The sequence below is a fragment of the Dromiciops gliroides genome, chromosome 2, assembly GCF_019393635.1.
Source record: "Dromiciops gliroides isolate mDroGli1 chromosome 2, mDroGli1.pri, whole genome shotgun sequence".
NCBI lineage: Eukaryota > Metazoa > Chordata > Mammalia > Microbiotheria > Microbiotheriidae > Dromiciops > Dromiciops gliroides.
The window spans coordinates 647,245,898-647,265,070 of NC_057862.1; the positions used below are offsets into that span (position 1 = coordinate 647,245,898).

The window sequence follows — 19,173 nt, forward strand, 5'->3', positions numbered from 1 at the left end:
GATGAGAAAACGGAGGCAAATAGGGTGAACTGACTTCCCCGGGGTCACAGAGCTAGGGAGTGTCTGAGGCTGGATTTGAACTCATGAAGAGGAGTTTTTGAAGTTCCAAGCCTAGCAGTCTATCCACTACACCACCTAGCTGTAAATTACAGGGAGGTAAATTCTGGTTCAATTTAGTTAAGAACCTAACAATAAGCGTTGCCCTTCAAGGGTAGTGAGTTGCCTTGAGTGGCAGCAGTTTCCCCATTAGTGGAGATATTAACCAGAAAGACTAAAGAAGTACAGAATTATTTGGGGTGGGGGGAGTGGCCATCTCTTTCCCCTTCACATACAACATGTGAAGGGAATCCTTTTTCAGGTATGGAAGTTTTCAATATTAAAGACTTTCAATGAGGGGGAACTCACCACGTTCTGAAGCCCTGCAGTCCACTTTTGGAGAGCCCCATTTTTTAGGAATTTGGTAAGGGTTTTTCCCCCTTATATCAAACCTAAATTGTCATCTTTATTGCTTTTATGTATTGCTTCCAAAAAATGTTGCAGAAGAGACTCACGTTTCGTGCTAGAGCTTAGTCTAGATCAGAGATGTCAAGCTGGCTGGCGCAAAACTTGGGAGGGCTGCCCAACCAGATGAAAATGTAATGGGGAGGGGCAGCTAGGTGGCACAGTGGATAGAGCACCGGCCCTGGATTCAGGAGTACCTGAGTTCAAATCTGGCCTCAGACACTTAACACTTACTAGCCGTGTGACCCTGGGCAAGTCACTTAACCCCAATTGCCTCACTAAAAAAAAAAAAATGTAATGGGGAAGTTATTAGATATTGCCCTCCCCAAATGCTGAGAATGACCAGGCTGAAGAGAAGGTGGGGCTAACCCACTAAGGAAGAACAAAGAATATCGGGCAAAGGACCCTTTGGAGATGTTTGTAGAACTTATGGCAAGGGACTGGGGCTAGAGGCACTGGGTGGTAAAGGAATTTGTGAGGACAGAGGGGTTCATTCATCTGTTTCGGTAATAAGCCTTCCCGTTTGGGGAAGAAAATAACTCATGGGCATTCCACACGGTCATTTCCCAGTGAGGTAGATCATGAGACAGCTTTATCTCGTGTGTGTGTGTGTGTGTGTGAGAGAGAGAGAGAGAGAGAGAGTGTGAGAGAGAGACAGACAGACAGACAACAGAGACAGAAGCAGACAAAAATCCTGCTTTGGGGAGCTGGAGTGTACCCCCGCTAGAACAGAATGGGGAAATCCAAGTCAGTCTCCAAAAGGATTTGGGGGGTAGGGAACGGAGCTGTCAGCTGGTGGTATGTACTTGGGGCTATGGGGAGAAGGCAAGGACTACGGCTGGAACGTCTCTAGTCTTGCTCAGCATCCTCGGGACCAGTGGAAAGGGAGCGAGACGGGACCTGGCAGCAAAACTCCCACCCTACTTAGGAATCCACCAGGATTGGGGGTGAATGGAGGGCAGGGGTGGAAGAAGGGAGAGAGGGAACACACCAGCAGTCGTCAGCAAGGGGAGCGGAGCGGGAGCAGGTGGCCAGGTGGGATCTGGGTGGGGAGGGAGCCCAGCTGGGCCTGGTGGTGGAAGTGTCAGGCCCCATGGAGATGGATGATGGGGTAGGGGTGGGGGGGGGAGCCAAGCACCGGGACGCCACCCCTCTTTGCTGGGGGTTGGGGAGAGGGCCCGGGAGAAGAAAGCCAGTTAATTTTATCAGGCAGCCAAGAGCCGAGAAGGCGTGAAAGAAGAAATTAGCCTAACGATGTTTCATTTGCGGAGAGAGAAACGATTTGTTAGGTGGCGATTGTTTCTGGGCATTATCAGAGTCTTCTTAATTGTGCTGGAACTGAAATTAGCAGAATTAGAATAAATTGCCTTCCTACTCGGGCAGCCTCTTTATTCACGGTTATTGTTGACTGCTTTGTGTAGATTATAGAGCCCTTTGTTCTCCCCCGTAAATATCCATGCCTGGAGTCAGAGAGCAGCTGAGGTCTGAAGACATTTTTACTGTGTGGCTTTCTCTCCCTCCCCTTCCTGGCCGGTCTCCCCACCCACCCCTGCTGCTCTTTCTCCATCTGCATTCCTAGGAACATAACTATAGATAGGGCTGCCATACTTAGGGATCTTCCCCTCCGATTCCCTCCTTTTAATACATGAGGAAACTGAGGCTAGGAGAATTAAGTGACTGCCCAGGGTAATCCCCAAAGTAAAACAGCAGAGCTAGGATTCCCATCCTGGGCCTCTAAGCTGCAATTCCTCTCCACTGTGAAATTAGCGTTACTACTCCCCCCAGGTTTGAACCTGCCAGAATGGAATTCCCAACTCGATGCTCCATCAAGCAGCTCTTGCTCCTGGGAATACAGCCGACATTGATATAGCACTCTCAAGCTTGCCAAACATTTTGTCTTTGAGTCTTGAGCTTTTCTGAGTTGTGGGCTAAATTTCCAATAAAATCCAGGAGGCCTGGTTTCCAAACCTTCCCTTCTCTATAATGTTCTCCATCATTGATCCATCTCCCTTTTGTCTTTCAATGGTTGATGAGTTGGGGGGATGGGAGAATGGCAAAGCCTTCTGGGAAAGTAACCTGGGAATGAACACAACTCAACTTGCTGTGTTTACCATCAACTAATTAATTCCTCCTCAGCCCCATGCGTGTAATTTGGGTAGAGGCCAGCAGGTGAATGGTGGTTGTCTATAACCAGCCACTATAGGCAAACCCAGACCTGTTAAGTCATGGTAAATATCACATGGATTGGCAGTGATGGGATCACAGGCATCCCAAGAGGAAACTAATCAACACCTTTAGGGGTGGCCTTGCAATTTCATCCATCACATAGTTATGTGGTTTTCTTTGGAGTCCTCACTGGCTTCCTTCTTTCTTTTGTTGTTACAGAGGAATTTATTTGAAGGAAGGAATGAAACCATTAGACATGTCTGTCACTAGGGGAGGAAGTCTTGGCCAATCAAGGAAGTGATATGGAAAGCCTATGAGGGACCCTGGTGTGACACAGCCTGGCATCCTTGTACATGAAGTACACTTATCTCTGGTTTCCCCACTGGGGCAAGTGAAATGGAGATTGTCCTCTCTTCCCAGGATAGAGCCCAGAGGGTGTTGTCTTTCCCATGAGCTCTCTTCCTACCTTTCCTGGGCCATCAGGGGAGCGGAGATTCCCTCTGAGAGACTGCCTTCAACAAAGCAGATAATTATTATTCTCTGCAGAACTCGGCATTGTTGCCACTTGTTAGTGTTAATAATAATTCCTGCTTTGCTCTTTGCTCCAAGGAGCTGCAGGCACTTCTCTGAGAAGTATTATTATTCCTGTCTTGCCGCAAATTAAGGTGGAAAAAAGAGAGGGAGGGGAAAAGGATGCTTAGGGAGGAAGTGATTTACCCCAGGGGTGTACACGCTGTCTGGATCCATATTGGGGAATAACAGCAGTTTCAACACAAGGAAAATTCAACACCCCAGCCACCATCCTTAACTGGGAATGACTGGCTTTTCCTTCCATTGGTACTGTATAGTTCATACTTACAGACTGGTGACCCACAATCTTTTCAACTCTGGCACGCTTCCAGATTTGTTGGGGTACATCAGGGACATCCCCCAGTCACCTACTCATTAATATCACTAACACTTCTTCCAGACTCCGTAACTTTCACCCCAATACATTCTCACACATACATAGTGGCAACTAGTTTTTTAAATGTTTACAATCCAACATCAACCAGCTAATGTCCAACACTACCCAGTGCGAGAACATGATATGTTCAAACGCACACAAGACAGTCACTCTCTCTCCTTAAGGTATGAGCTGTTGAATTTACCAGGTAAATTGGGGAAAGACAATCTTGGCTTGATAGTTCAACTACCCTGTAAGCTAGTGTTCATATGTACACTGAACATTAGCTAGTGCTTTGCACTAATGTTGGAGATTAGCCCATTATTAATTATTACATTAGGCACATAGCATCATAAAATCTTCAAACATTAGCTCCAGGAAGGATGTGAAAGGACAGAAGATTGAACCTGGATCATCTTCCTTTTTATACATAATATAATGTGGTCCTGAGCTGGTCATACACTGTCTTCTCTCCACCAAACCTGTCACCATTTCCAATCCCTGGTCAAAAAGCAGCCATCAGAAATGTGGACTCTTGGGAAGCTGTGACACAGGGTACCTTAAACTAGTAATTAAGTCATCTCCACCCTTCGGGAACTTGGGATATATCTGGATATGCAGACACACCCCTTGCTCCCCCATTCTCTTTTCTGTGTTCTGAAAAAGCAACATGGGGATTTCTTTTGTCTCCTTCAGAGGACTGGAGATCTCGAGGCTGGGGGACCCAACAAGTCACATGGGGAGGGGGGGGTTAATGCCTCCCCATCAGGCTGACTGATTCTGGATGTAAGAGTTATACATATGGGGCTTCCTGATGAGGGAAGGGTTCTGTTAGCTGACCTCCAGGGTCTCTGCCTACTGAGACTCTGCAACTTCCCATGGAATCTAGGTGGCCCAGTGGAATGGTGGACCTAGAGCCAGGAAGACCCAAGTTCAGATCCAATCTCAGGCATGTCTTAACTGTGTTTTCCTGGGGGAGTCACTTAACCCCTGCCTCAGTTTCCTCAACTGTAAAATGAGGTTTAAAATAGCACCTACATCCTTAGCAGGATTGTTGTGAGGATGAAATGAGATAATATTTATAAAGTGCTTTGTAAGCCTTAAGGCACCGTATAAGGCACCTCTTATCATTTAAGTATCCCTCGGGGGACGTTTATATCCTGCCTTGAATTATACTTGTTTAAGATTATGGAACATCACAACTGGAAGGGACCTTGGGGAATCATCTTGTCCTTATTTTATATCGAGTGAGTGGCAGAGATCAGAGACCTGGGACTCCTGATTCATTGGTTTCTCACATTTGTGCCACAATTTGCCCACATATCTAATAGACTGCAAGCGCCTTGAGGCCAGGGACCTTGTCACTCTTCTATGTTTTACCTCTCAGTGCCTAGCCCAGGGCCTTGCCCATAATAATGTGTATTAAACTTAACTAGTGTGTATAAAATACATCATGGAGAGGCCTGGGTTCAAATTCAGCCTCTGTCGCTCGCTCCCTGGGTGACCCTGGGCAAGTCATCCAGTTTTTACATCTGTGAAATGGAAGGGGTTGGATCAGATGACCTGTAAGGCCCCTTTCTGCTCCAAAGCTAACCTTCTTCACCACCTCCATACTGAAACAGTTTTCCTGCAGACAAGTCAACAAGGACCTTGTCTTTGTAGTCCAGAAATATATGGACCCGGCCAATGTGGGAATTTATCTTGCATATTTCTTACAATGGTTCTGTTTTTTTCTTTTTCATTGTTTGGGGGCGGGGGTGGGGTGAGAGGAAGAAAAAAAACACATGCTTGTTAATTGAAAGAAAGGAAAAATATATTTGTATTTAAGATGTAGAGCTGTACTTGTTCCTGTCCACTGCTCTGGGGCCCTTCAAGTAGCTCAGATCGCCCCTCCCCCCCAGGGGATTAGGGCTTACCTCCCCTTCTCTTCTCTGACCTTTCTGCATGCTAGAAGCCTGCTCCGTTCATTGCTGGGTGGAGTATGGCTTGCACTCAGGCCCTGAGGCCAGGATGGCCTTGGGGAGTTGATTGATGAGCTTAGAGAAGGGCAGAATGGTCACTAATCATCTCTGTGGTTCATTTGATGGAATTTTACACTTGGTGTCAGGCAGACCCAGATTTGAATCAGCTTTCAAACACTTAGACGTTTAAATTCTTGGGCCTCAGTCACCTTATCTGAAAAATGGGAATGCGATGATCACCTTGACTACCTCCCAGAGCCAAATGAGGCTCTTAATAAATAAGTAGTGGTTGATTTTTCAACATGGGCATCTTGGAGTAAAAAGTTCCATAAGCTCATAAGAGCCAGAAGGAACCTTAGAAGCAATCTAGCCCATCCTCCTTTGAGATCATCAGAGAAGCTGTGACTTGTCCAAAGTCACATTCATAGTAGCAGAGATAGCATTCGGACCCAGGTCCTCCGTTTCCAAATCCAGTGCTGCCTAAAAGAGAGCACTTCCCATTATTTCTTTGCTTTGCTTTGCTTTCTTTTTTTTTTGGTGAGGCAGTTGGGGTTAAGTGACTTGCCCAGGGTCACACAGCTAGTAAGTGTCAAGTGTCTGAGGTCATATTTGAACTCAGGTCCTCCTGAATCCAGGCCCAGTGCTCTATCCACTGCGCCACCTAGCTGCCCCCCATTATTTTTGCTAAATGGTTGCTTTGATTAGGTTTTAGCTAGGAGGGCATCAGGTATTCTGGGGTTTGGGATTCGGTCAGCTGGGGTATCTTCCTCCCTATGAGTTTCAGTTACGTCCCGTGTCAGCCCTGTTCTTTCCAGACCAAAAATGCCTGATCTTTTTGGTCTCTTCCCTTCCCTTCCCTTCCCCGGTTTTCATGTTAGAATAGCAGCTCTCCCAGGTCTCCACAAGACCCCAGTGTCACCAGGCGTGAGAGTACATTGGGTATGGGCCCTTTGGAACACCACAGCTACATGAGCGCCATATTGGTTTTCTTTTTAAAGGTTCTCTTGGTGACATGGAGGAAGGAGAAGACAATCAGGCCGAGGATGCCAGCCAATCAGAAAGAGAGGGAGGAGCTTCGGATCCTGAGGCCACTGGAGAATGTGAACCCTTGAGCCCTCCCTATAGCGGTAAGTTGCAACCCCCTCCTCTCTCCACCTAAGATTGGGTTAGACTGTCCTGTGAATCCTCAGGGAAATAGAAATGGGTACCAAAGGGCTTCGATAAGCAGCAGATCTCAAAGTGTGCTCCAAGGATCCCTCAGGGTCCCCAGTACCCTTTCAAGGCATCCTGGGATCAAAATGCTAAGCTATTCCTTTTTCCAACTCCATACCTGGGTCAGGCCAGGTTTTCTTCATATACTTCAACTAAAACTATATACTGTTAACAGATTGAATGAATGCAGAAGCAGAGATGAGAATCCAACTGTCTTCTATTAAGACAGATAGTAAAGAAACTTGCAAAAATATGTGAAACAAGGTTATTCTTCTCACCAAATTTTTCTCGTTTTTGGAAAACATAGGGTTTTTTTGTAAAAATGATATTAATGCTAATGTGTAATTGGCATTTTATTATTTTAGATTTTTAAAAAAATGTATTTTAATTTCTTCTATAGTAAATCTCAATAGTTATAAAACCAGGGTGTGCTGGTAAATGGCTTTCTAGAAAACAATGCATATGTGGCCCTCTTTTCAGTCAAATTGGCATCATTCTTGTTCTCTCCATCACTCTCTCATCTAGACAAGCAACCAAATAATAAACCATGACTGGATTTGTTCCTCTCAGGAGCCTATAACCCACATGAACAAAGGCTCATTGGGGTCCTCCATAATCTTTTAGGAGTGTGAAGGGGTCCCAAGGCCTCAGAAGTCAGAGAGAACCAAGTGTTACAACTGATGCCATCTTGTCACATTTTTCTCCCTGCTTTCATCAGTGTAGGGAGCTCTCATAGAGGAGCCTTCCTTACCCATGTAGACAGTGGCCTCCTCTGTAATTTAGACTTAGAACTGGGACATGAAGAGGTTAGGTGACTTGCTCGGGATCACAGGGCCAATATGTGTCAGAGCCAAGATTTGAACCCAGGTTTTCCTGAGGCTGGCCAGCTCGTTCTAAGGATGTTGAGCACTAGAGGAGGGGAAAGTCTCATCTAAAGCCCCACAGTCAGGGAGGCCTATGCTGGAAGCCGTGGTTCCTGACTCCCCCTCTTGCCCCCAATCACGTGCTCTTCCTCTGTACCATGACTTGTCTGAGAGGAAGGCTGGGGTGCCGACTGGAGGCATCACAAGCCCTGTTTAGTTACCTCTGAATTCCAACCTAGTATAGCAGGAGGTGGTAATTATCTGGTGTTTCTTCCTTTCTTTCCCCAACATAAAGGACTTTTGGGTCTCTCCCCTCCATATTGGCCTAGCTTGGGCATGGGCAAAGTTGCTGGCACCTTGCCGGTAAATTGGAATTTATCTCCCTGTGCCCTGCCGGAGGAGATCTTAATTAATGGCCCATGAGGGACCTCTCTCCTCCTTACATCACCCTGAGATAGGGGTTCAATCTGGATAGCATCAGTGGCTGAGAAAAGAGGAAACCCTAATCACGAGGGGGGCCCATTGGTCCTTGCCACTGTGGTTTTGGTTTTTGTTGTTTGCGGGGCAGTGAGGGTTACGTGACTTGCCCAGGGTCAAGCAGCTAGTAAGTGTCAAGTGTCTGAGGCTGGATTTGAACTCAGGTCTTCCTGACCCCATGGCCAACATTCTATCCACTTAACATTTTATTGATGTTTTTATATAAGTTCATTTTCTACCCCTCTCCAAACTCCAATTTAGTGCCCCCTTAACCAACCTCCCCCCCCCAAAAAAAAAGTTAAACTAATTGATATGGAGACCCAGACAGTAAATGTATACAGTATTTTGTCCCAGTAGCCCCTCACTTCAGAGATATGCTTCATTATTTATTCTCCATGACTTTTCTTGGTCAAACATTTGGCTTTCTTTTTAGTGACCTTTGTGTTTATATTGTTGCAGTCTCTGTGATTATTTGGCCCCTGCTTTGAAAAAACATCAGTTGGGGGCAGCTAAGTGGTCCAGTGGATAGAGCACCGGCCCTGGAGTCAGGAGGACCTGAGTTCAAATCCAGCCTCAGACACTTAACACTTACTAGCTATGTGACCCTGGGCAAGTCACTTAACCCCAATTGCCTCACTAAAAAACAAAAAAACAAAAAACAAACAAAAAAAACCATCAGTTGATATCTTTGGTTCTTACATCACTTTCATTTCTGAATATGTCCCATCCCTCTTCCTTTCCTAGCAAGTCTTCCCTTATAAGAAAGCTGAGAAAAGAAAAAGGAAAAAAAAAAACCAATTTAGCAAAACATTAACTGAGTGATGATATATGCAAGTACTCCAAAGAAAAGAGAGAGGCGTATTTTTGCAATTTTTCAAGGGCCTCTGGGTTGGTTTTTTTTTTGTTGTTGTTGTTCCTTTTAATTTAAGTAATCATTGATAATCTTTTGCTTTTGCATTGCATCACCTTAATTTCCCAATATATCCCCCCTCCCCCTCCCAGAGAGCCATTACTAATAGCATAGAATTAAAAAAAAGTAGGGGGAAGGGAGGAGGAGAATAGTTTAGCAAAACTAACTGATTCATATGATATAGGGTGTTCCACAATTAGGAGGTAAGATTCTCAGACACTTTCTAGTTGTGTGACTCTGAGAAAATCGCTTAATCCTCTGCCTCAGTTTCCTCTTCAGCAGAAATAGGGATGAAAATAATAGCACCTACCTCCCCTGGTTGTTGTGAGAATTGAATGAGATAACATTTGTAAAGCACTTTTCCTTTTTCTTTTTCTTTTTTGGTGATGCAATTGACGTTAAGTGACTTGCCCAGGGTCACACAGCTAGTAAGTGTCAAGGGTCTGAGGCCGGATTTGAACTCAGGTCCTCCCAAATCCAGGGCCAGTGCTTTATCCACTGCGCCACCTAGCTGCCCCCTATTCCACTATATTCTTATAGCACCATTTACTTAATCATTCTCCAATTAATGTGCATCTCTTTTCCAGTTCTTGGCTACTACAAACAGTGTTGCTATTAATATTTTGGTATAGACGAGGCCTCTTTGACCTCTTTGGGATGTGTGCTTAGCTATGGAATCTGTGGGTCAAAGGGCATGAACATTGTGGTGACTTTTCTTGCATAATTCCAAATTGCTCTCCAGAGCTGTTGGACCAACTCACAGCTCTACTAACAGCCTGTTAGTGTGCCCGCCCTTACATCCCCCCAAGACGCTAAGTGTTCTCACCTTTTGTTATATTTCTGAGCATGAGGTGAAAGTTCAGAATTGTTTTGATTTGCATTTTTCTTGTTTTTAGTGATTTGGAGTATTCTTTCACATGGTTGCTACTAGTTTGCAAATCTTTTGAGAACTGTTTGCTCATATTCTTGGACTGCTTATCTACTGGGCCCTTGCTTTTTAAGCAGAAGCCCTATAAAGATCTCCTGAGCTGTATGTGATTGCCTAGTACTAATTATTCATATTTCTGTAGTGCTATAAGGTTTACAAATTACTTTTCTCAAGACAACGATATGAGGGAAATAGAAAACATCTTACCTGCAATTTAAAAATAAAGAAATTGAGACCCAGACAGGTTTAGTGAGTTACCTGTGGTCACACAGCCCAGTGTGTTTAAGTGTCAGAGCAGAGAATCACAACCGGGCCTCCTGACCCTGTTCAGTTTGCTGCCCCGCTTGACTTAGATGAGTAGAATACAGCCTTGGAAGGCCAGTCATAAGTAAGTAAGGACAAAATAATTCTCAAAGGAAGCTACTGCCTTGAGCCTAGTGACATAAGGCAAAGCTCACGGGAAGTTCAGCTTATCTTTGTGATGTGGGGGAGAGACAAGTGGATAGGGTTCTTTGCAACCACAATCAGAAGTCACTGCCTTGTCTGACTGGGGGTGTGAAGCAGCCTTTCTCAAGGGCAGGGGGATCCCAGCTACATCCCTAACTAAGCCTTGGCCTGGTGGCTTCTCCTGTCCTGAGGAGCTAAAGTGGGCTCAGGGGACAAATAGAGGGTAGAGGTTTAGAGGAGGATCTTATTGGGGTCATCCAGGACTGAGATGGGGTAGGGGGAGGTTCACAGGCCAGACACCATACTCCGGGTAGAGCCATGGGTCCGGAGGTATGGCCTCTCCTGGGTGACTGCCACCTTGGATTTGAGGCTCTTTGGGAATCTTGAGGAGGCCCCTTTAAATCATGCCCCAGAATCCAAGAAATAGAGTCCCTTACTCAGAGAGGTTGGGCTCCCCTTCTTCAAGAGGCTGTTCTCCTGAGGAAGTTAAAGTTCTAGCAAGGACCCCAAGGGCCCCACTGAGGAGAGACCTCAATAAATGGGACTTTTTCAGGTTGGGGCTTATCTCACTGTCTAGGGTTGGGAGCCTTCTTTACTTCAAGGGAGCTATTATCAGCTTCAGAAATGTTACCCCTTCAGAGGATTGCCACAATTCCTTCTGTGAGGGCCAGAGGAGGGTTTAAAGGTTTCCAATCCCAGTGGTTTGTGTCTTCTTAAAGGGACTCTGACTGTGAGGTTGGAGAGAGGTGCAGGGGGAACCGAGGCGGTGGAATGAGACACTCTATGAGAAGGAGGCTTTTCTTGACTAATATTTCTCTTTGTGGGCCATTTATCTCTGATGACAAATGCCACGTAAGAATTTAGAATGCTGTCTTTCTCTTTACTCATGGAAAGCCATAAGCTTCTTGTGAGGAGGGAACGTTTAATTTCTCTTTTTGTAACTCCTGTGCTTAATGCCCAGCCTGGCGCAGTAAGTAAGCAGGTGAATGGGAAAAATAATAGCTAGCACCTGGTTGTGCACAGTGGAGAGAGCACAGTGGAGAGGCCTCTGAGCTTGGAATCAGGAAGACTCATCTTCCTGACTTCAAATCTGGCCTCAGACCCTTCCACGCTGTAATACCAAGCAAGTGTGACCCTGAGCAAGTCACTTCACCCTGTTTACCTCAGTTTCCTCATCTGTCAAATGAGCTGGAGAAGGAAATGGCAAAACTAAGGACTGGCTGGTTGATTGATTGCCTGTAGAGGAAAATACTTGAGGAAGGCATCACATCTGTGTTTAAATATCCCAGGGTTGTCATGAGGAAGAAAGAAGAATATAGTGCATCTGGCTTTAGAGGAGAGAATTTAGCCCAGGGAAAGTAGAAGTTATAAGGACTGAGGAGGAGGGGAAGGAGGATGGTGATGGTGATGGTGATTTACATAGAATTCATCTCCATGAGTTCAAATCTGTCCTCGGACACTTACTAGCTGTGTGACCTTGGGCAAGTCACTTCAATTTCCTCATCTGTAAAATGATCTGGAGAAGGAAATGGCAAATCACTCCAGTGTCTTTGCCAAGAAAAACCTAACTGGGAGCATAAAGAGTTATACAGGAGTGAGGACAACTGAACAACAACAACAATTTAGAGCTTGAAGCAGTTCTACAAAGTGCTTTACAAACATCTCATTTTATCCTCACAACTCTTGGAGGTACTATCTACTAATGATTGTAATGTATAACCTATATCGAATTGCTTGCTGGCTTCAAAAGGGGGGAGGGAGATAAATGTGGAACTCAAAATTATACAAAAATGAATGTTGAAAATTATCTTTACATGTAATTAGAAAAAATAAAATGCTATTTTAAAAATTAGAGCTTTTCCCCGATGGAATGAGCTGCCTCAGGCGGTAGTGAGCCTACTGGCCAGTGGAAGTATTCAAGTCAGGGTTGCCTTGGAAAGCATAATTTCCAAGATCTCTTTCATCTCACGTCCCTGAATTGCCATTTACTCGAGCCCTCAGCGGTGGCCATTGTGATGGCTTGGGTTCCAATGCATTGTACGATGTCTTCTTCAGAGTTTAGACAGTCTTGGAGCCTTCCCATGGAGCTTTGGGAAGAAGGAAGCAGGGCTGGCCATGGTTTGTATCCTAATCTGCTCAGGTGCTCCCAGGAAGCCACCCCTGCTATTCCAACTGAGGATGTCCTTCCTCTCTCTCCCCAGAGTCTTCACTTTGCATCCCTTTATATTTAGGTGTGTGCCTGTCTTTCTCCCCATTGGAATGCAAGCTCGTTCCTTAAGTTCCTTTCATTCTTGAAGCCTCAGTGCCTATAGCTAGTCCCTCCCTGGAACAGACAATAAATGTTTATTGATCGATCCCAACTGATCGATTGATTGATTGATTGACTTTATGTTTGTCTAGAACAGAGTTTCCCAAACTGTGTTCCCTAAGTTATGTAAGTGTCCATGAGAAAATGCCTGTTAGCAACATTTCCCAAATGAGCTATTTTCCTCTCAAATATTAGATAGGATTTTTGTTGTTGTTCAGTTGTTTCAATCATTTCCGACTCTTGGTGACCCCATTTGGGGTTTTCTTGGCAAAGATACTGGAGTGGTTTGCCATTTCCTTTTCCAGCTCATTTTACAGATGAGGAAACTGAGGCAAGCAAGGTTAAGTTGGCTTGCCCAGGGATACATAGCTAATAAGTATCTAAGGCTGGATTTGAATTCAGGTCTTCTTGACTCCAGGCTAGGTACTTCATCCATTGCCCCACTTAGCTGCCTTAGATGTGATTTATTTTTTTTGCGGGGCGATGAGGGTTGTGACTTACCCAGGGTCACACAGCTAGTAAGTGCCAAGTGTCTGAGACTGGATTTGAACTCAGGTCCTCCTGAATCCAGGGCCAGTGCTTTATCCACTGTGCTACCTAGTTGTCCCACTGTATGGCCTTTAAAAAGATTCCTTCACCACTCCTGGGCCTCAGTTTTCATTGTAGAATTGGCCTATTTGGTCTGTCTGTTTATGGTTTGTTCCTTCAAAGGTCTGATAGTTTATGATTCAATCCAGGGAAAAGAACCCTAGGAGCGTTTGATTTTGAGCTGGAAGGGGCTTGGGAGGCTATGTAGGCCAACCCCCTCATTTTCCACATGAGCATGCTGAAGGGAGAGAGATGAACTGACTTTTCTCCCGGCCACATAGGCAGGAAGTGTCCTAGCTGGGATTTGAACCACGCCACTCCAGATCTAGTCACTGGCTCCTCCTGAGCGAAGGGACCTTCTTCATTTGAGGTGGGGGGAGTTAGAAAGGCCTAGGTATTCTCTTTTCCTCCCCCTCCCCCAAGCCCAAGCGCAGGCCAGCGATAGAAGCCCATCCCTTAGAGGCGATAAGAAATTTAGTTGTGTGGTTTGGCCCCTTCTGCCTATCTCTCCCCACCCCCATCCCTGACCACATCCTCCTCCCATTTGTCAGAGAGTTCTGATTCCCACCCAAGGTTGGGGGAAATCAGTCTGACACCTGGATCCTGGTCTTTCACCCAGAAATCAATAGCCAAGCCTTTTATGGGAACTTAGCCTCAGATAACAGGAAAGCAGGTTAAAAAAAAAAAGTCCCATCAGCCCTTTGGTGCAAAGGCAGCTGCATCCCAATCTTTTGATAATCTGAGCTGATAAGAGGCTGCTAGACAGAGAGAGTCCAGGCTGCTAAGAGTCCTTGAACGGCTGTGCCCAGCCTGATCCTCTTGCCTTCTGTACTCGCCCAGATAGGGGAGGGATTTGATAAACACAGCTCCCAGGCTGCCTGGTATGCTATGTCTATGTGGGGGTGACATAGATGGACAGTGGGCATGCCAGCAATAGTTGTTCTGTTTTCCTTTCTTTCCCTCGTAGTGGGGATGGATTTCCACCGAGCCATCCCCATCCCCTTGTCTGGTCTCCTCTCCCCTGTGGCCAAGGATGCACGTTTTTCAGATGACTTGTCCGGGTGAGGGATATCCTCTGACTAGGAAACAGATGGAATCATCAACCCCGTGCGAGAACCGAACTTCCAGTCTTGGTTTTCTGAATGCTGAGCTTAAATCTAGGATCTTAAGAGTTAGAAGGAACCTAAAATGGTCATCTCATCCAACTCCCTCATCTTACGGATGAGGAAACTAAAGGCATGGGGAGAAAAAGAGACTTGCCCAAGGTCACACAGGTAACAAGTGACCCAGCCAGCATTTGACGCCCAGTGTTCTTTCTAACCCCACCAATGGTGCCAGGCTATGGACCGTCTTCAAGGGCTGACTCCCTTCCTCATCTCTGACCCATGCCCTCACCACAGAGGGGACTTGAGAGAGGCAAAGAGTGGGGGAAAGGGGTTGGAATTTGGTGATGGGAGCTAACAGCTTGTCAAAGGGCAAGTGGTTCGTTGCTGGTAGACTTTGACCCTGGCTGGTTTAAAAGGGAAGCAGGAGGCTCTTTATCTGATTTCGGAGCTGATGCAGAGCAGAGGCAGATAGAGAAAGGGAGGAGTGGGGGCTGGGGGTGGGGAGGCCTGCTCAGGGAGCTGGGAGAAGCAGCCCGAGTTGCACCTGGTCCTAGCCTGTTTTGATAAAAAGTTGATAGGGCCGATAACGTGGAGCGGCTGTAGTAACCACTGCCCTTGTGGGCACACAGGAAAGCTTTCACCAAGATGGATAAAAATCCATATGCCACCCACTTTGATTTATAGCCAAAAATAATCGGACTTTTATACGGCATGATTGATTTATTTGATGTTAATCATCAGGCTTATCGCGGGTATTAATAATTTGAAATGCTCGTGACGTCACCTCTGGGCGTACTTTCTGGGTGCCCATCGATTGGGGCCACCGTGGTTATCAACCCTGGGATGTAAAGGCAAACATGTACTTTGTGCACTAATCTGTCCCACTGTCATATGCACATAGGCTTATCAGCAGCATCTCCAACTGTAGTTAATAAGAGAAAAATAATGGTTATCAAGTTGCTAGGCATACACCGCTCACAGAGCAAGGCCCAGGAGCTGTGTCTAGAGAGGCAGCCACTAGGTTCCTGGGTGAGGTGGGAGGGGTGATTCCCCAGCTTGTTACAATCATTAACTGCAACCGTCATAATTATTATTATTATTACTGCTGTTAATCAAAGAGGCGGCAAAGTTTTCAAGCACCAGGAAAAGAAAAAATGAGGTAGCCCTGTCCCTGCTGTGTCGGTCCCCTCTGCCCTCCTGCCTCCTTGGGTTTCTTCCAAAGGCCCGGCCTGGACAGTCTTTCCCCTTCTTTCCTGGTGGCTCTTGGGAGTTGGCCCTTGAATCAAGGCCAGAAGGATCAGAAATCTAGAGTGGGGGTCCCCTCTTGGCCAAAGGGCATGGTGATGACCTCCCAAGGTGGGGTGGGGGGCCAGGAAGATTCTTGGAGATGATGAGGGAATGTTGCTAAAAGGCCCTGCACCCACTCCACCCCCTCACTTCAGGGGCAGGAAAAGTGACTGTGCTTTTACCTCAACAGAAGCGGAGGCTCAGGAAGGCCCGGAAGGCCCCAAGGAGCTGGAGGAACAAGAGCCTGACCGAGGTCCGGAAGAGGCAAGCCCGTGGAATGGGCCAGGTAACCAGCCTTCTGATCTCCATCTCTCCCTCTCCCGCGCCCTCCCTGCCCTGCCTCCACCTGGCCAGAGCCCGTTTTGTTATAGGGTGGTGCACAACAAGAGGTTGATGTATGATGGGGTGGAGACATGCTGAGAAGACCTTGGTCTCTCTCCTGCAAAGGAATTCCTCCAAGCATCACAGCATTTGAGACCCCACCCTCTTTTTAGCCTGGTCCCTGTGCAAGTCACTCTCCTTAGGGTCTCCTCTTTTCTCCGCCATGGGTTCCTTCCTCTGCCCATCCCATCCTTGCTTCTTTCCTCTTTCTTGTTTTTGCTTTTGCCCGGCCTTTCTCCCCTTCCCTCTCCACCCTTTCTCTTAGTTCAGGGGCTTTTAACCTTTCTGTTGTGACATGGATCCGATTGGCAAAACATTGGTTTTGTGAATTTGCTGAAACCTTGGTTTCATGAGTTTGGTGAAACCTCAGAATAATGTTTTGAAATGCATAAAATAAAATACACAGACTATAAAGAAAAGCAGTTAGGATGGAATAAAGATGCAATTGTTGTCCCCCATCCAGCTGTACTCATGGACCTTGATACAGACCCCAGGTTAAGAGCTTCTAGCCTCTTAGTCTCCCTCCCTCTCTCTTTTTTCTCCTCCCCTCTATCCCCATCTCTGTTTTTTTTCTGTCATCCGTCTCATCCTCTCTCATACCTGATACTCCCACACTTATTCCTATCTTCTTCAATTAGGATCTTTCTTTCCCTCATTCCGTCTTCTTGTTGTTCACTATCCCCCTGTCTCTTCTCCTAGGGTTGGAAGTTAGTCTTTCCACCATAGCAAGAGTTGGATTTCATGATCTCAAACACACCAGTATATCTTCTATGACTTCAGGGAGGTCCCAGAACCAGGTACCATGACACTGAGGGTCTTGGGAATGAAGCCCTTAGAGCCAATCTCTCTCCTAAGACCTAGGATTCAAAGGAAGCTACCATGAGGCCAAAAAAAAAAATCCTGTCTCTCCAAATGGGAAAAGGAAAGTGTGTCTGAGTTGCATCCTGAAGCACAGTTAGTATGAGTTAGGATGGAGAAAAGCTAACCCCTCACCCAGATGCCCCGGGTGGTACGATGACCAGACCAGGCTGACTATGCCAGCAACACTCATCCCACTATAATGGGACTCCTTGGCAGGCTCAGAGAGGTCTGTCTTAACTTTGTCCTGTCTTGGGCACCTTCCTTCCCTTTTTTTTTTTTTTTAGTGAGGCAATTGGGGTTAAGTGACTTGCCCAGGATCACACAGCTAGTACGTGAATGAGGCCGGATTTGAACTCAGGGACTCCTGACTCCAGGGCCAGTGCTCTATCCTAGCTGTCCCTCTTCCTTCCCTTTTTACAAATTTGGGAGCAGAAGGATAGGGGAGGGCAGGCACCATTGAAGAGAGAAGAAAAGGTGGCCATGTGTCTATAATGTAGCCTGGGATGAGGGGGTGGATGGATGTACAGAATTCTTCCTGAGGACAAAGCATGGCATTGGGTGCTCTGGAAGCTACAAAGTTGAACAAGGCATGGTCCTTCCACTCCAGGAATTTGCTATCTGATGAAGAGGGGAAATGGCAGAGTGAAATAAGACCTACACACAAGCATTATCCTGATGCAGTGGGAAAAATGCTAGATATTTTGGTAAAAGGATGCTGGTTTAGATCCTGACTCTGCCTCTCATTACCTATGGGACTTTGGGCAAGTCACTTCAGTTTACTCCTGTGTAAAATAATCACTATTATTATTAAGTGATTGATTAGCATGATGGACATCTTGAGCGATGGCTGAAAAATCCCTTCCCCAAGGATCAACTTGGGGATGAAGTTCTCTGGACTTAGTGAGGCTGGTCCCCAGATCATGGACACAGAGCCCAGCCCGCAACTGAGTCCAGATAGGACCTTCTTGAGGACCCAACGTTACCACCATACCTTTTCAGAGTAAGACATTAGTGGAGAAACGTACCCATTATGGCATTGGAAATCTATATCCAAAATACCCAGCAAGCAAGAAAGAGATTCTTAGAGGCAGAATAAAGAGGGCATAAGAGAACCTTATAGAGGGGTCTAGAAAAAGACATGTGCTTTAGGTTCCTTGGAGAAACCCAAGTATAGCTAGAAACACTTGCGGGGTTCCACTGAGTGCTCAAGGCAGTCCCCAAAAGGGCTTTGGTACGTTATGGATTCCTTGGGCTTCCTTATTTGTCAGATCATAGAGCTGTAAGGGAAAGGACAGTTAGTCCATTCCTCTTATTTTTTCAGATAAGGAAATGGGCCTAGAGGTTAAGTGACTTGTCTGAGGTCACACAGATACTAAGCATCAAAGACAGGACTTGGACCCATGTCCTCTGTCTTCTGAGTCAGTGTTCATTGAATTGTGTCATGCTTCACTCTTGGCTGATTGTTAACAAGGAGAGTAGAGAGAGGTGGAGAGAGGAGGAATAATCGTTATAGTAATAGTAATTAATAATAACAATCCATAGCCTTTATATAGTGCTTTAAGATTGGCAGTTATCTGTGCACCCCAGAAAGTGTGTGTGTGTGGGGGGGTGGATTGGGAAGAGATTGGAGGTGCCATTTTTTAGAAGGGTCTCTTAGTTTTGGTTATTTCCCCCTCTCTGAGCACAAGCAGGAATCAATCATACCACACCTTTCTCCTTTTCCCTGTGCATTTATGGCTACATGGGGATCTCTAGCAGTTGTTCAGGCCAAATAAATGGTGCTAGCCAATGTGCAGTGAGTTGTGGGGCTTCCTAAAAGGCTCTGTTATTGTCTCTTCTTCGAAACCCTTTCTCTACCCCTAGAGCAGGGGTTCTGGGGCCAGACCTGTGAATCCACAAGGTAATGGGGAATCTTGTCTTTCTGGTTGGATCTTTTTTTGTGTGTGTGAGGCAATTGGGGTTAAGTGAGTTGCCTAGGGTCACACAGCTAGTGTCAAATGTCTTAGGCCGGATTTGAACTCGGGTCCTCCTGACTCCAGGGCCGGTGCTTTATCCACTGCATCACCCAGCTGCCCCCTGGTTGGATCTTAAGACTGCCTCCCCCACAAGTGACACCCTAGCATATGTTCTTCCATGTTGTGACTTTGAATCATCAGATGAAAAGCCCACTACAAAGGGGAGCGACTTCCCCGAACATAGGTACCAGGCCTATCCTTTAATCCCCTTGGTAG

The 19,173-nt window shown here is 46.2% G+C and overlaps 1 protein-coding gene across 2 annotated transcripts in view; it reads left to right on the plus strand.

The window, feature by feature from the left end:
• ZFPM1 (zinc finger protein, FOG family member 1) overlaps positions 1-19,173 on the plus strand; it is a 196,609-nt gene that overhangs the window by 68,323 nt on the left and 109,113 nt on the right. The window contains exons 1-3 of one of the 2 annotated variants that reach the window (XM_043989164.1): positions 1,163-1,448; positions 6,573-6,701; positions 15,891-15,986. In XM_043989164.1, coding sequence (XP_043845099.1) covers positions 6,587-6,701; positions 15,891-15,986 — 211 coding nt within the window. In that variant the 5' untranslated portion in view covers positions 1,163-1,448; positions 6,573-6,586. Of the gene's footprint in view, positions 1-1,162; positions 1,449-6,572; positions 6,702-15,890; positions 15,987-19,173 lie in introns of those variants that run through there. The other variant, XM_043989163.1, reaches the window with a different exon arrangement.